This window comes from Brachyistius frenatus, unplaced genomic scaffold (assembly GCF_029030835.1).
Source record: "Brachyistius frenatus isolate BFR_SWC_R1_liver_20210118 unplaced genomic scaffold, ASM2903083v1 Contig_60, whole genome shotgun sequence".
In the NCBI taxonomy this organism is placed as follows: domain Eukaryota; kingdom Metazoa; phylum Chordata; class Actinopteri; family Embiotocidae; genus Brachyistius; species Brachyistius frenatus.
This window is the reverse complement of record NW_027210659.1, coordinates 1,130,219-1,147,192: the sequence shown is the minus strand read 5'-3', so window position 1 is coordinate 1,147,192 and position 16,974 is coordinate 1,130,219. Positions and strand designations below refer to the sequence as shown.

The 16,974-nt window shown below is 38.6% G+C and overlaps 1 protein-coding gene across 1 annotated transcript in view; it reads right to left on the bottom strand.

Annotated features, from left to right (window-relative positions):
• Positions 1–16,974, bottom strand: part of LOC138625234 (protein unc-13 homolog B-like) — a 140,951-nt gene that overhangs the window by 68,350 nt on the left and 55,627 nt on the right. The window contains exons 10-11 of the mRNA XM_069706015.1: positions 12,116–12,409; positions 11,589–11,676 (exon numbers count right to left, since the gene is read on the bottom strand). Of these exons, the coding sequence (XP_069562116.1) occupies positions 11,589–11,676; positions 12,116–12,409 (382 nt within the window). The remainder of the gene's footprint in view (positions 1–11,588; positions 11,677–12,115; positions 12,410–16,974) is intronic.

Below are 16,974 nucleotides of genomic sequence, written 5' to 3'. Positions count from 1 at the left end.
ATCCGATGTACCACACATCATTATTACACACTGTGTTCTGCACAGGCATGCGTTGGCAACAAAAACCTTGCCTCCAAAACTGGCAGAAGTACTAAAAATCGTAGTTGAATGTGTGAACTACGTGCGAAATAGTGCTATGAAGCACCGCATCTTCAAAGAGCTCTGTCAGGAAATGGGCTCTGAATTCGAGGTGCTTCTGTACCATTCTAACGTTCGGTGGTTATCCGAAGGTTAAAGGTGCTGAATCGGGTTTTTGCCATGCGTGTGGAATTAGCCCTGTTTTTGCGAGAGCACCAACATTGTCACGCAGATTGCTTCGAAGATTCTGAGTTCATTCTCATCTTGGTTACAACGTATCTTTGTGAGCAATCCTTTTTGAGGATGGTGGACATGAAATCTAAGAAAAGGAACAGACTTTGCTGTGAAAATGATATGAGAGTGGCACTTGCCAAGGTGAAGCTGCGCATTTCTGAACTTGTATCTGAAAGGCAACAGCAAAAGTCACATTGATTTGCAGTAAATATTCACTGAGTTATGTTTTTGTGTGAAATTCATGTTTTGTTTGTCGACAAACCGATCCTCACAGCATCATACGAAGTTGCGTACCTGATCGCAAATCATTCATTGAGTTATGTTTTTGTGTGAAATTCATGTTTTGTTGGTTTGGTTCTTTGCACACAGTGATTTTGTGTGCAACTGATGCATGGTTCATTTTGTGCACTAATAAAATATATACCTATGTTTTGAAGAAATCATATTTTATTTTTCCAATTACGAAGGGTTCGGTGAATGCACTGATGAAGCTCGCAGGGTTCAGTACCTCCAATAAGGTTAAGAACCACTGATTTAAGTAATGTTTAAGTCAAACCTATATTTAAACTATATTTAAGAATAGTAGTGCTATTCAAGAGTTTTAGCCATTGAATATCATTAAATTCTTGATGGTATGAAAATCATGTTGCAAACTTTCAAAGTCAGCTTGGGTTGTGTGAAGAATTTTCATTTTTAGGAATGTCCTCACTTTAGTAATAGGCGCAGAATTCTTGCTGAAATAAACAAGACCTTTTCTAAAAAAAAAAGATGTCTGGATAGCAGCATATATTGCTTAGAAACCTATATTTTTTTTTAGCAAAAATGTTGCTTTCCCTGATGTGAAAGCTATCCATGCCATGTGCATGAATGAACCCACACGCCATCACAGATGCTGGATTTTGAATTGTATGCTGATAACCAGCTTCCAGTTTTTGTTGGTCCTGTCCTAATTTTTGGAGACATGTTGCTGTCATCAATGAATGGAATCAACTTTGCCCCCTGGGGCATTTAAGTAGTGTCGTCTCAGATGAGAGAATTGTCCTTATTTTTAGTTTAGAGAGGATTTTATTCTTTTACACACACATTATAACCAGGTAGGTATAAGTTTTACTTTTGATTTTGATTTTTATGCTCTTACCCCTCTACTGGTTACACCCTGTAATTTTTTTTAAGACGAGTGATGTGATTTGTGTGTGTGAGAGAGAGAGAGAGAGAGAGAGAGAGAGAGAGAGAGAGAGAGAGAGAGAGAGAGAGAGTGTGTGAAGAGGTGTACCCCTGTATTTAAAGTCTGTTTCTCCCACTGTGATAGAAATATTGTCAGCTCGGCAGGTGCAAGTGGACAAACATCTGATTTAACACCAGCATCCCGGACAGCATAAATGAGGACCCCAGCAATCCCTGTAAGAAACACACACACACACACACACACACACACACACACACACACACACACACACACACACACACACACACACACACACACACACACACACACACACACACACACACACACACACACACACCCGTTGGCCACAGGCCTTATTCCCGTGGTGACTTAAAGCCAATATCACGCAGCAATGTTACGACTCAGATCTCAGAGGGGCAGTGTCATTAGTAATCTGAACAGTTGTTGTTACCAACATATACAAACCAATCCTACCCTCCAGTTATCTCGTTATCTATCTATTCTTTTCTTCTTCTCTTATTCCTATTTCTTTTTGTTCTTCTCAGGTCTCTTTCTTTATGCTCTCAGTCCCTAACTCCAGTGTTCAGTACAGGACACAAAGCCAAGTTTAAGTACAAATAGGGAAATTGAAAAATGACTTAAATCAAATTGTTGCAGAGAGTAAGAGTAAATTAGATTTGAGCTTTTTGATCATGTTTTTCTAGGTTTATGTACAAATTGCTCTTTAATTGCTCTATAATGAGGAGCAGTGTAGGAAGCGTTTCATGATAAAAGACAATAAATCTACATCTTGTAGACACCAAATACTCAGATTAATCAGATGACAAAGTGAACAGATAATACTTATCTAAAAAAAAATCAGAGTTGATAATCATCAGGTTGTTGAGTAGTTAGCAAAAGTAAATTACACACACCTAAATCAGCACATGCAATTAATGTATAACAACACTGATAAAAAAGCAATGTGCTCCAAACGTCACTGATATTATTGTGTTAAAAACACACACTGCAACAATGTGGTGAAATCTTCTCTGGACCCTCTGCAATTTGCATACCAGCCTCATGTGGGAGTGGACGACGCCCTCATCTACCTGCTGCAACGAGCTCAGTCTCACCTGGATGGAACAGGTGACTCTGTGAGAATCACTTTCTTTGATTTCTCCAGTGCATTCAACACCATCCAACCACTGCTGCTGAGTGAGAAGCTACGGGTGGTGGGGGTGGACACGTCCACCGTCTCCTGGATCACTGACTACCTGACAGGCAGACCACAGTTTGTCCGTCTGGGCAGTGTGCTGTCTGATACGGTGGTCAGTGGTACTGGAGCTCCTCAGGGAACTGTTCTGTCTCCTTCCTGTTCACCTTATACACCACTGACTTCCAGTACAACTCAGAGTCCTGCCATCTGCAGAAGTTCTCTGATGACTCTGCAGTGGTTGGGTGTATAAGGGATGGACGGGAGGACAAGTACAGGACAGTAGTGGAGGACTTTGTGGAGTGGGCGGGAAGAAATCACCTGCTCCTGAACGTGGCCAAGACCAGAGAGATGGTGGTCGACTTCAGGAGGAAGACGACGGCTCCACAACCGCTGAGAGTTCTGGGAGAGGAGGTGGACATGGTGGAGGAGTACAAGTACCTGGGTGTCTCCATCGACAACAGACTGAACTGGAAGACCAACATCAACGCTGTCTACAAGAAGGTGATGAGTCGACTCTTTTTCTTGAGGAAACTGATCCTTCAATGTGTGCAGCAAGATGTTGGAGATGTTCTACCATCTGTTGTGGCCAGTGCTTTGTACTTCACTGTGACCTGCTAGGGGAGCAGCATTGGAGCCGGTGACACCAACAGACTTAACAAGCTGGTTAAGAAGGCCGACTCCATCATTGGCTGTAAACTGGACAGCCTGGAAAAGGTGGTGGAGAGGAGGACGCTGAACAAACTATTATCCATATTGGATAATCCTGTCCACCCTCTCCACCACCTGCTGCAGGGACAGCGGAGCACTTTCTCCAAAAGACTCCTCCAGCTCTGCTGTCACAAGGACAGATACAGGAGATCATTCCTGCCGACCACAATCAGACTATACAATAACTCACCTCTGGCAAAATCCATCACACAACAATAACGATGTTGTCTGTTTTTCTTGGTTGTTTAAATAAAATTAAAAAAACTTTGCACTATTGTTTAGTTAGTTTTAATTTAATTATTCTATTTTATTTTGTTCTATTTTATTGTATATACTGTGCATTTTTATATTTAATATTTTTTACTGTTATTTTATTTCTTTCCTGTATCTATAAATGCTGCTGTAGCGAAAATATTTCCCCTTGGGGATTAATAAAGTATCTATCTATCTATCTATCTATCTATCTATCTATCTATCTATCTATCTATCTATCTATCTATCTATCTATCTATCTATCTATCTATCTATCTATCTATCTATCTATCTATCTATCTATCTATCTATCTATCTGTCTATCTATCTATCTGTCTACCTATCTATCTGTCTACCTATCTATGTTTTAAGTGTGCCTATTTAATTTTTCAATCGTCAAATAAATGACCAAAGCTGCCATGAGTAAATTGCCCTAAACTTTTGTGCGTCAGTGACACAATGTCACACTTAAGCAATATTACACGATAAGGTGTGCTTTAACGTGATTATTGGCACAGCAGTGATGCGATCAGGGCAGAGGCGCTTGCTTTGTAATATTGTGATTATATAACAAGCTACCATCTAAATAAAATATGTAATTTAAATGTGTTCATATTGTGAGGCAATTCACTTTCAAAATATGAAACTTTTTGTTAGCAGGAGCTCTGTTGCCATGGCAACACATGAGGTATGACTAACAACTGGAAAACGATCAGTTGCGTCAGTAGAAGCGAATGTAATGTACGTAATGTTTTCCACTCCAGGAAATACTCTGGCCCTTAGCAACGGCCTAGTAACAGAGATGAGATCTAGTCCATTTGATTGCTTTCTAGAGCACATAAATACAGCACATAGAAACACTAAAGTGCTGAGCTACCTGAATCTCATTGTAAGATATCTGCTGAAAAAAGATATCGATGGAGTAATGTATTTTTAAGATTTTAACACCGTGTCATGTGTTAGACATATCAAGCTAGCCGCCGCTAGGAGAGCGCGAGTATCTATTGTGTTACGGTACGGGTGCTTGGAGCGACAAAAAAGGACCAAAAGAGACCAGATTTTGCCAAATAGGTCACAATTAGTAGGCCTAAAGCAAGTAAAAACAACATTATATTAGCTATTATATGAAATTCAATTGCAATTATATATTCCCATTGAGAAGGTGGAGTGACATTTATAGTGATGAGCAGGGTGTGCTTAATGGTGGTTTGAGCACGTTCCAAATGTTCAGTTGACCAATCAGATCGCTGGGACGGACTAGTTGTTGTATAATCCATTGTCTTGCACACCTGTCTAGATTGCTAAACCAGATGAGTAAATGAGAAGGCTTGAATTGTTACCCCTTTATGTGTGTTTTAAATGCAATTCATTTGTAGTCAACCTGAGCTGCATTTTATATTCTATGGTTAAAATTGGCCATGCATCATGACGGACGCCAACTACCTGATTTACATTCAAATCAATAGAGAAGAATCAGCTTAAATTTTCACATGATCAACTGAATCAGAAATTTGCATTAAAAAAATCTTAGATGCAGACTGAGCTAGCGGAGGCGCAGGCACAAATTCAAAACTGACAAGAAAATTGCACTACACGAAGGCATCTTCAATGACAACCCCTGTTGTGCTGTTCCAACCCATCTCAGCACTGCAGGGATCCCCTTAGTCTACAGAAATTGCAAATCAGCACAAGCACGAAAAAAAAGCCTGTTGTGCCACACCAAATTATCAATGCGCCAGGAATTGTGCTGCGTTTGCACTGTGCCCTCTCCTTCTCTTAAGGAACAGCCCAAAGCTAACTATATTGTACTTTCCCTGATAAAGGCCTTTATGGCTTAAATGCATTGGTGTTCTTTGTGATTGAATAGCCATGAGTTATTACAGGCTTTTACTTGTATATGATCGCCCTCTTGACTGCCTCAGATTTCTTCAAGTTAGAATAAAGGTTTCACAAATTTGAAAATGCGCTCCAGACAGAGTTGAGGCTGAAATGTCACAAAAAAGACACTTTTACAGCATTAAGAGGTGCAAAGAAAAGGAGACTCAATCATACAGAACTGCAAGTTAGGTTTCCCTTAACTTTCCTCAGGAAGTGCTAAATCAGAAGTTGTGAATTAGACGCTAACTTCAGCGTTGCAAGCTGGATATTGTTATACTGTTAAAGATTGGCCTTTTAAAATGAATGAGTACTAAATGCATCACAAAGTGTCCAAAACCAATCCTTCCTGGATTATCTGCAGAGTATTTCCCTTAACTGGAAAAGTATTTTAGCTAGCTAGCAGCTAATTGCAAACAGACATATGGCTTAGCGTGAATGGAAGAAGAAAAGTATTGTGAGGTAACACAAAAGTATTGCAAGAGAACGCACAATTTTGTCTATAGATAATTCATTTTTTTAGACTGATTTGGAAAAGGATGAACATACACATCACATCTTCACAAGTAGGCGTTATTTTGTCTGACTAAATCACATTCTTTGTTGCACCCCTTGGTACAATTCATTTGGGCTGATATAAATACAGTGGTGGAGGAAGTAGTGTTGGTATGGTCACAAACAAAGTCATTTAATTTATGGTGAGAGAGTGTGTTTTCTGTTTTCTGTTTTTCTGTCCAAAAACAAACCAAACAGTAAAGGGAATGTGTATCACATTTACCAATCCACTGAATCAGACCAGTGTAATCACACTACTGATTTGAAAATACCCTGGTGTAAAATACAATGCTTTAAAACGCAAAATCACTCTTAACCGACCTCTTCAATAATTTTTGTATCAAAAACAGATGATAAAAAATTCACAGCACCACGTGTTCTCTAATTTTATAACATTTAAATATTATTCATTTTCAAAACAAGAAAAATATTATAATCATTTGGTATCTTGTAGATAATTTGCTCTTGAGAATGTTGCATCAATACTGTCTATACACATGAATATTATTTTGCCAGAATAAGCTAAAAATCCTGTCATGTAAACATATGTACATGTACAATGTACAATCGTCTCACATTGTGGTATGCAGTGGTTTGTGATAATTTGATGATTTCTTTAGTGAGAACAAGAGAGAATTTAATTGTCTTTTCAATATTTTTTAAACTAGATTCTACCATGTCTTTAAAAGGTTTGGATATTGAAAATCTAAACTGTCCAGAACTGAATTCATAGTGAACAAATTTGAAATTTCATTAAAATGAACTCAGCTGGCACGCTAGAAGTCTTGAATTTAGAATTAGAGCTTCAAAAGAACAATCTGTTGTTACCAAACTAAGTTCCTATTTTTTTAAAAAAATTTTTATCAGCTGTCGGCTGATGGATATCTCAATATAATTTTAAACAGTTTTTTTTAATAAAGCTTTTTGTTCTTTTTTTATTCCTGTTGTTGTAGTGTCTCAGTTTTCTTCAACCTCGCAGAGAGGGTATATCACTATTTACTAGCTTTTTCACTTCAAAAATTGAAGAGCACATGCTCATTAGAATTATATCACCTTCCTTTTAGTTGTATTCCCTTGAGCTAAGGCATTTTAACTGAAAGTCACTCAGTACTGAAAAGTGTTCAGAGGACTGTATGATCAGTCAAATTTCACTGCACAAAAAAAACAAAAAATGTGTCCAGATTAAATTAGATGTAAACATTCTTTTCTAGGTTTCACTTCTTGCATTACTGTGGAGCCACTGATGATATGTGCCACACAACAAAAACATTTAGAGCCCAAATATTTGGAAAAAGTAAAGCAATCACAGTATAAGAACATTTTACAAGACAGTGTGTACTCAACAAGGAGCAGAAAAAGCTTAACTTTGAGCATGTTATAGGGACTAGGGTATGTACATTTCCAAAACAACCACACACACTTAACACCAACTGCAGCAATGACACCTTAATGATAAGCAAATGTAAGGTTTCCATAGAAATATGACATTGTTGCCATGATACAGCAGTTGCCCTTGTGAGAAAAGGACTATTTTCGTCCTTAAGGGGAAAATTGCTGGCCAGTGGCAAACTAGGAGCTATCCTCCTCCTTCTAAACATCAACAGCAAAGACAGTTATGCTTTTCTTATTTCATTCATCTTAGAACAGGTAACATTACACAGCCTTGTAATGATTGACACCCACGCATGGAGAAAAGGCACACTGATTATTAATTATCCTGCATAAAAAAAATGTGTTTCTACCTGTTCAAACGGCTAATTAAAAGTGTAGTAAAAAAAAGTAAAGCTGACCGTATGATAATAACCAGGATTAGTCACTCAAAGATAAGGAAGAAAGGAAGGAAGGAAGGATAAGGAAGGAAGGAAGGAAGGAAGGAAGGAAGGAAGGAAGGATGGATGGATGGATGGATGGATGGATGGATGGATGGATGGATGGATGGATGGATGGATGGATGGATGGATGGAAAGGCTGCTGGAAGTCTGGGGAAGTCAGCTATCCTAATGATTGCTTATCATGAGTGACTGATAACTTTTGCCAACTATGCACAGATTTCAAAGGTCACAGTTTGAAGTATGCTGTTGATTTTATGACCATAGAATGAAAAACGAAAGATCACAGAACGTTTTTTTTTTTTTTTTACTTAGCTCCCTCTTTACCGAAACGGTCCAGTGCAGCACTTGTTGGACATTTTTCCATTAAAAAACACTTCTGTTTGATAATGCAATAAAGTAATCAAAGGTGGTAGATTTTTTTGGTCATTGATGCATTCAAATTTCACGATTATTTCCGATGAGTGCAAAACGGCAGTGTGCAATTTTAAGATGAGACTCCCACAATTGCATTTATAAACTTGCACACAGAGATACACATGTAATGGGATTTATTATTATTATTATTATTATGTTTCAATGTCTATCATTTCTTAGTTGTTTGTGTCGTTATTTTATTTAATTTTTTTCCTGGTACTTATTTCTGAGATATTTTACAAGCTATGCTTTTGTCATTGGTACAGTTTTTAAAATATATTTGTTTTCTCCATCCATTGATTTTTTTTTTTTGTAATCACATGACCGAAACTGAAAAACAAAATCAGCCACCTAGGGTCTGTTAGAAAGCAAAAGCAAAGTGTGGGGAGGTAGCGGGCTTAAATTGTTTCAATACAAAACAATAATTTGTTCTTTGTCCACACAATGAGATTCAAAATGACACTGTAATGAAAAAAAACAAAAGAAAAGGAAAAAACCAACAACACAGATACCCACATATACAGTAACATTAGTACTTAGACAAACACTAACATCACAGTCAGCCTTTAAAGCATGCGTGCCATAATTTGATAAACCATTTTAACACGCAGGGGCATATCTCGGAATATACAAATTTTCATAAGAGCAGAGTGATAGCGAGATCTGAAGGGGCCCATATTGAAAAGGGGTTTTCCAGACCAAAGCGGAAATCCTTAAACAGCACAAAATCAGTGCAACTTTCTGTGGCATGACTAGAAACTCAACCAACCCATAGGAGAAAAGGGGCACTCAAGGTATCATTACACAATCCCACCAGGAGTTACAGAATTTTTTTGTGATTGTTGTGATCAAAAATGCTTGATTTTGCAGCAGATTTTCTCAAGAATTGCGATGTAATATGCAGAGTTTTAAGTGAGTTTTTTGCGATAAAACTGCTGGGATTAGAAAAAATAGCAAATCGAAGAACAAAATTTGGTTTAACAACTACCTGATTAAGAGTAATATGTAATCACTTCCTTTGATAACAATCATGCGGCACATCACAAAAATAGTTTAGTTATAATCTTTTTTTGTTTACTCAGTCATATTCATTTTTTGACTGCAGTAGAGAATACAAATGCCATATCTGCTGTACAAAAAACAACCTTTAGACTGTTTAATTACGACCCCAGTATGGTTATTTTGAATTTGATGCAAGCAACACCTCAAAAAAGTTGGAAAAAGGTCAACAAAACACTGGAAAAGTTGTGTTGAGCTAAAAAAATACCCACCTCGTGAACATCTCACAACTAATTAGGTTAATTGGAAACAGATCAGTAACATAATTGGGTATAAAAAGAGTGGCAGAGTCTCTCAGCAGTGACGCCATGGAGAGGTTCATCACTGTGAAAGACTGCATGGGAAAATAGTGAAACATTCTGAGAATAATGTTCATTAACATAAAACTGAATTTGGGGCATCTACAGTATCAGGAGATAAAAATATTCTGAGAATCTGGAGAATTCTTTGTACACGAGGGATAAGGAAGAAAATCAATACTGGATGACTGATCTTCTGGCCCTCAGGTGGCACTGCATCAAAAACAGACAAATCTGTCGTGGAAAACATTTTCCGCGCTAAGAAACACTTCTGAAAACCATTGTCTGTGAACACAGTTTATTGCTGCCTCCGCAAATGCTGGTTAAAACTCTACCATGCAAAGAACAAACCATACACAGTGTATACATGATTCTCTGGACCTGAGCTCATTTAAAATAGACTAAGGTGAAGTGGAAAATTGTGCTCTGGTCTGATGAATCAAATTTTAACTTCCTTTTGGAAATTATGGATGCTGCTCCTCCAGGCTAAAGAGGAGAGGGATGACCCAGGTTGTTATCAACGCTCAGTTGAAAAGCCAGCACATGTGATGGTACAGGGATGCATAAGTGCACATGGCATGGGTAGCTTGCACATCTGGGAAGGCACCATTAATGCTGAACAACACATACAGGTTTTGGAGCAACATGGGCTGCCATCCAGACAACATCTGTTTCAGGGAAGGCCTTGTTTATGTCAGCAAAACAATGCCAAACTGCATTCTGCAAGTATTACAACAGCATGAGTGTGTGGTAAAATAGTCCAGGTAGTCAACTGGTTGGCGTGCAGTCTAGACCTGTCACCAATATAAGAAATCTGCCGCATCATGAAATGAAAAATATGACAAAGGAGACCCTGAACCATTGAGCAGCTGAAATCCTATGACTGGCGAGAATGGAACAACATTTCACTTTCAAAACTCCAGCAACTAGTCTCCTCAGTTGCCAAACGTTTACAGAGTGTTGTAAAAAGAAGAGGTGATGCAAAACAGTGATAAACATGCCCTGTCCCAACTTTTTAGAGATGTGTTGCTGGCATCAAATTCAAAATAAGCACATATTTTTCATAAAACAACAAGAGTTCTCGGTTTCAACATTTGATATGTTGTCTTTGGTCGATTTGCAATTAAATATGGGTTTACATGATTTGTAAATTATTGTATTGTACTTTTATTTACATTTTACACAGCGTCCCAACTTTTTGGGAAATGTGGCTATAATATCAATTTAATGCATAGGCCCACTCTATGCAGAAAAACAAAGCGCAGTCTGTCACAACTCCAAGTGTTTATAAAACTAATTTAACATACGTACAGAATTCTGATAAGACCACATTTTTCACAAACCCCGTCAATTCCCTTGTTTTCTGCTTGTTCTGTTTTTTCCGGTCAGTTGGCTTCGCTGATGAGGAGAGGGAGCAGAGCTGTGCTGGTTGTAAATAAGGAGTCATTTTTGTCAATGAGATGAGTTTTGTTTGGAAAGGGTACTTTATGCCGTAACAGTACTTCTGTTGAGGAGGGTTTTTTGGTGGATAAAATTGAAGGCATTTTGCAAAATTGCAAGCTCATATTTATGGATAATACTGCAGAGATTGCTTAAATATGCGTTAATTATTGCAATCGCAATTTCCTGGAGGGAATGATTACATGAAGAAGAGAGAGAAAGAAAGAGACAGCAATGTTAATGTGCATGTCTATATCTATGTATGAGATCTTTCTGTTTAGAAATTCCTGTGCTCCCATGGACTGAACTTCCACGCTAAATAAATACACTGTAATAATATGCATGTGTTTTACTGTAGAATATATATAATGTGTGTGTGTCTGTGTGTGTTTAATTGTGTAAAAAAGAAACAGACAAAGAGGGGAGATGTAGAGAGTACAGAGAGTGGGTTTTCCTACCTCAAGTTGTTGTACCCTCACTTTGTTGTATGCTTTCAGCCAGCGAACTTTAGATGGAGCGCAAGGTGGTATGGCACCTTCAAAGAAACTGAGACAGAGGAAGAAATGAATAATCTCAAAAGGACACATGAAGAAGACAGAAATTATTGGTATAAAAATCAAAGAATCTGGTAAATCGGATAGGTCAGCTCAGTTGTATTTTTCTCCCAAAGTTTAAGTCTTTAAATAAATAAAGAGACTTATAACTACTCTGTCACATTTGTTACCAACTACCTCTTTTCACCCAGTACCACAAGAGGCCCAAACAACCATTAGATATTACTAGTGCTGCAATAAGGACATAAAGCCTTACTACAGGGGTCTACAACCTTTTTTTCCTTAGATTCCTTAGAGCTCCTTGACTTACCAGGTAGAACGCCATCTCCTGGTTGGAGACCCGTTTGTTGGAATGAAAAATTTAGCTAACATAATCAGCTCTATGCTAAAAATGTATTTTTGACTTTATTATGCAAACCCACATTACATACCAGATTTTAGTGTGACTCTTGCTATCCTGGTTGTCCAAGTTGGGTATGGGAAGAATAACTGAGTTCTTTAAGTCTTTGTTGGAACCAAGCTCTGGTAGTGCATACAGCTCTTTCTCAACCTTTTCCTCTTCCTCTTCTTCCTCCTTTGAGTTCGATGGCTGACTATGGAGACGTGGACGAGGGTCACTGGGTTGGCAGGACTCTGGATATTGGCGATTTTCAAGATTTGAACTGAGCTGGGAGCTGACTTGGCTGAGGTTTCCCGATGAATCCAAGTGACTACTGTCTGGTGGACTGTAGAACAGAGATATTGTTATTTAGAATATCATGGTGATTTGGAACAGAAATTATCAGATTTTGGTTATTACTTTCCACCAGATTATGTTCACCACATTTGGTGAGATTATGTCTTCCAGGTTTTAACGGTTTTTTTGTTTTTGTTTTTGTTTTTTTTCCTATTTTGGCTCCCCCCACAGGTTGTGCCCAAAACGTTTTGGTTGGCCAAATACAGAGTGAAGAAGGTGACTTAAGGATTGTGCCACTGGGGAGACGTGAATTTTCCCCAACTTCATGATATTGCGTGTGTAAAACTGCAAACATGTTGTCGTTTTAATTTAAAATGCTGACAGTCAAAATGTTGTTGATAAAATTCAGAAAAAACATCACTCATTTAGTAGATGTCAATCTGTGATGCCAATAACGAAATATACATTTTTCATATAAGTGGCACCTATTAAGGGTCAAGCTCAAAATGCTTTGGTTGGCCTGAAATAAGGGTAAAAGGAAATCACATCACATCGCATTAAAAAAGGAAGAATGAAGGAAAACTAATAGGGTTCAGGAGGGAAAGCTGAAAAAATGAAGCTGAATTCAGGTTTCCATAACAATAATGCCATGCCATGACAGGGCTGGCATCAGAACTGGGAGGTCCATAGCCTTCTCTGAGATCTGTGGTGATGCTGCAATTTGAATGTGTTATTGGGAATGAGATCAGCTATTACAAATTTTCACAACTTTGGAGGATCTCTCTGAAAGTCTAAGTGTGACTGGAGGTACAACACTATACTGTACTTTACTATAGTACATTTAGAGGATCACTGAAATAATAAATGTACAATACTCATGAGTCTTATCTCTTAATAACATTTCAACTAAAAGGTTAAAAACTCTTGCCGCTCTGACTCAAACGGACATAACTGTGTGACTGCTGGATGATTTTGACTCATAACTGAAAGTGCCTCTATGCTTTAACTGGCATAATTCACTTTGTCTTGGGTGTAGGCCAAATTGCTTCTCACTGTTCCTTTTATTTCAGTGTCCATTCTGCCTCCATGGTGTGCACTGCAACACCATCATAAATCTTTCAGAGTATGATTCATGTGAACAAACTACAGGCATGGACATAATTTAAAAAACTGCATAGGACAGTGAAAGGAGAAACATTATAACTGCCTGACCAGCAAAAAGCTAATAAGTAAAGACCATTGGTTTCTTCATTCATTGTGATTCCATTATTGTCAGGAAAGGTATTATTGAAATGGTACATGCATATTTTAAGTACAATACACATATCACATGTCAGATTATCATTAATTGGTTAGTATTGAATTGTATTGACTTTGAGTAGATATATAGTATATCCTAAACAGAAATTCATTATGTTGAAAGAAATCAAAAAATGTCAAGATCAACAAATATGACTCAAATTTGAAAATTGTAGGGTGGGAAATTGAAAATATATTTTTGTAAATGGGAAAGAATAGGAAAGGAAGAGCAGGACAGGGGCTAAACATTTATCTACAGTAGACTGAAAAATGAACAATGCAATTCGTAATATAAACTGTACTAGCCTTTTCACAGCTTTCTTTGTCAATAGATCCTTTGGTTGATCTGTTCCCAAATCTGCATGCATGGCATCAGGTGTGTTTACTTGACCCTTATCTAACTCACATGGGGTAATCATTGACTCAAGTTTATTCAAACTTTCTGTCGGAGAGACTGAGTGAGATGGGAGGCCAGACTGCGGTGACTGTGCTAAGGTGTCACAGCTTCCTGTTTTTGAAGTTTCTGTCAGTCCCTCTGTATCACTAGCTTCTGCACTTTCCGTTTCTCCAAAGCCTGGGGAAGGTTCTGGCTCATTAAGTTCATCTGTAGGTTTCGGACTTTTAGATTGAGGTTCGGCTGTGGTGGATTCAGGTTTTTGAGAGTCAGAGTTCCCAAACATTGAGCTAAGTTTCATGCCAAAAACAGAGGATGCAGATAATGTTTCTTCCTTTCCAGTTGACTTTTCATCCTGAAAAATACCAGCTGAAAAAGTTTTAAAACCAGAAAAGACCCCACCATCTATCTGTTGTGGTTGTGGTTGTGGCGTCTTTATAGCATTAGCTGGAGATGTGGTGGAGAAAAGGGATCCAATAGCTGATGGTCCTTCAGTAGCAACAGACATAAAGCCAAACGTAGGGGCAGTGAAACTTGGGATTTCAAATATGCCTTTGGTTTCAGGTGCAGCTTGTTCAGCCACTGAAGTACCTGGGTGCTCATAATTCTCATCATCTGCTGTATCTTTCGGAGGGAAAGTAGTTTTCATTGTAGATTTAGTGAAAGAACTTTCGTCTGCCTCCATTTTGTTATTTTGTTCTGCTTCCTCCACTAACCCTTTTTCAGAAATCGCAGAGTCCTCTGTTGTTTCAGCATGTCCATCCCCAGATGACGTCCTGTCTGTAATTGTCTTTTCTGTGTCCTCAGAGCCTGTATTTGTCTTTTCAGTGTTCTCAGAACCAGTCAAATTTGTATTAGAATCATTTTGTGAAGACTCTGTGCCAGACTGTTCCTCAGATTTTGTTGTCTCAGGACCTTTGAATATACCAAATAGGTCACTGGTCAAGGATTCTGTAGCAATGCTACTTGGAAGGCCAAAAAATGAGCTCTTCTGTTGTTGTTGTTGTCGTTGTCGTTGTGGCTGACAAGGAGCAGGTGATGATCCAAAAAGTGAGCCAGGTGAACTTGAAAAAAATCCACCGACAGTTGGTGTTTTACTTGGTGCATTTGGGGCAGAAAACATAGACATAAAGCCACCAAATGAAGCCGTTTCAGGGGGCTTCTGTGGTCCTGGCTGCCTTGGACCAGACATTCTTGGTCCTGCAGTTCTTGGGAATCCCATTTGCGGCCCTCCCATTCTTTGTCCTGGAGGGCCAGGTGGCCTGGCGATGCCCGCCCTGGGCTGTTGCTGTGGTAAAGGACCAATAGGTGTTAATGAGCTAGTACTAACTGTTTTTTCTTCAATTGTTGATGAGACCACTGCAGCAGAAGTATTACTTCTGAAGGTTTTCTTTAATCCACATACAGGTTCTGTACTAGCTTCTCCACTCTCTAATTTTGCCTCAATTGGTTCTTTTAGAATCCCATCAGATGTGACCTCCAAGTCTCCTTCAGTAGATTTTTCTGATTCTGTAACTGCAGAATCTGTGCTGAGTGTACTTTCTGCTGGCGTCTCTCTTATATCTACTGCTGCTACAGTCACCACTTTGGAAGATTGTTTCACATCCACAACAGCTGGTTGTACATCTACATTTGGTGTTTGTTCTTTACCTGCAACTTCCGAAGTGTCCTCAGTTAATGTTTCCGTTTCTACAACTGCTGTTGGTTCTTTACCAGCAACTTTCAAAGCCTCCTCCTCATCTTTTTCCAAAACTACAACAGCCACTTGTTCCTCACCAATGTCTTTGAATGTTTCATTAGTTATTATTTCTACTTCTGCGACTGCAGTTTGTTCTTCATGTCCAGCTTCCAAACAGTCCTCAGTCGATTTTTCAATTTCTGCAACTGAGGTTATCTCTTCTTCAGTAACTTTTAGTAGGTCCTGAGTTTGTTTTTCTAACCCTAAACTAATTCGATCCCCATCAACAACAGCTTCCAGGTGTTCCACTCCCACCATATCAGAGCTTGTGATTTTGTCAATACATTCTATAACACATTCTGGCATTTGCATTGTGTCATTTTTTTCTGATGTGCTTTTGATACTTGCGTCAGTTTCATGACTTGTGCTCTTAATTTCAACATCCACTGCATCTTTCGTTTCCTCATATTCCTTTTTGTCCGACTGTGCCTCACTTAGAAGCGAGGCAACAACTTGTTGATCTATGCATGTCTCAGCCTCTGGTTTATTTCCTGTCACATTTGGTGTGTCCAAGATATGAGGTTCCAAACTCTCTGAGTTATTTTCATCACAAGAAAGGTTTTGTTGCAATGTAGCTATTATGTCCACATCTAGATGTGGCTCTGACAGGGAAACTGAATTTGTAGTGGCACTTTTATTGATGACCAAGGTTGAATCTTGAACATTTTGTTCTACTTGAAGTTCAGTCTTAACTGATGATGTAGGAAGAGGATCAGAGGGTACATTTCTTAAGGTCTTAATATTTTCATCCTTTGCTTCTAAAAAATGTTTGGTGTCTGGAGGTTTCACTTGTTCTGAGACAATCATCTCCTTGGCAGGAACAATTATGTCTGGCTCTGATTTGGTTTCCTCTAAGAAAGACATTCCAAATCGACCAAACCCTGTTTTAGATTTGTTACCATCAGAACTCCCACCAAGCGAAAACATAGAGGGAACTTGGAAAACACCCTCTGATTCAGATGTTTTAGAAACTGCAGGATGTGATTCTGATGTTTTCTGGTTTTGCCCACCAAAGATTGAGAAAAATCCTTTTCCTGAGGTCTCTGAACTGCTGTTTCCAGGTGGTATAGCTGTTTGTCCAGGTGGGCGGACTCTTGGTCCAGTTTGTGGTTGGGCACCAAGATTGCCAAACCAAGATCCAGTGGAAGTTCCTTTTTGTGTGGCACTACCCTCAGGAGGACCT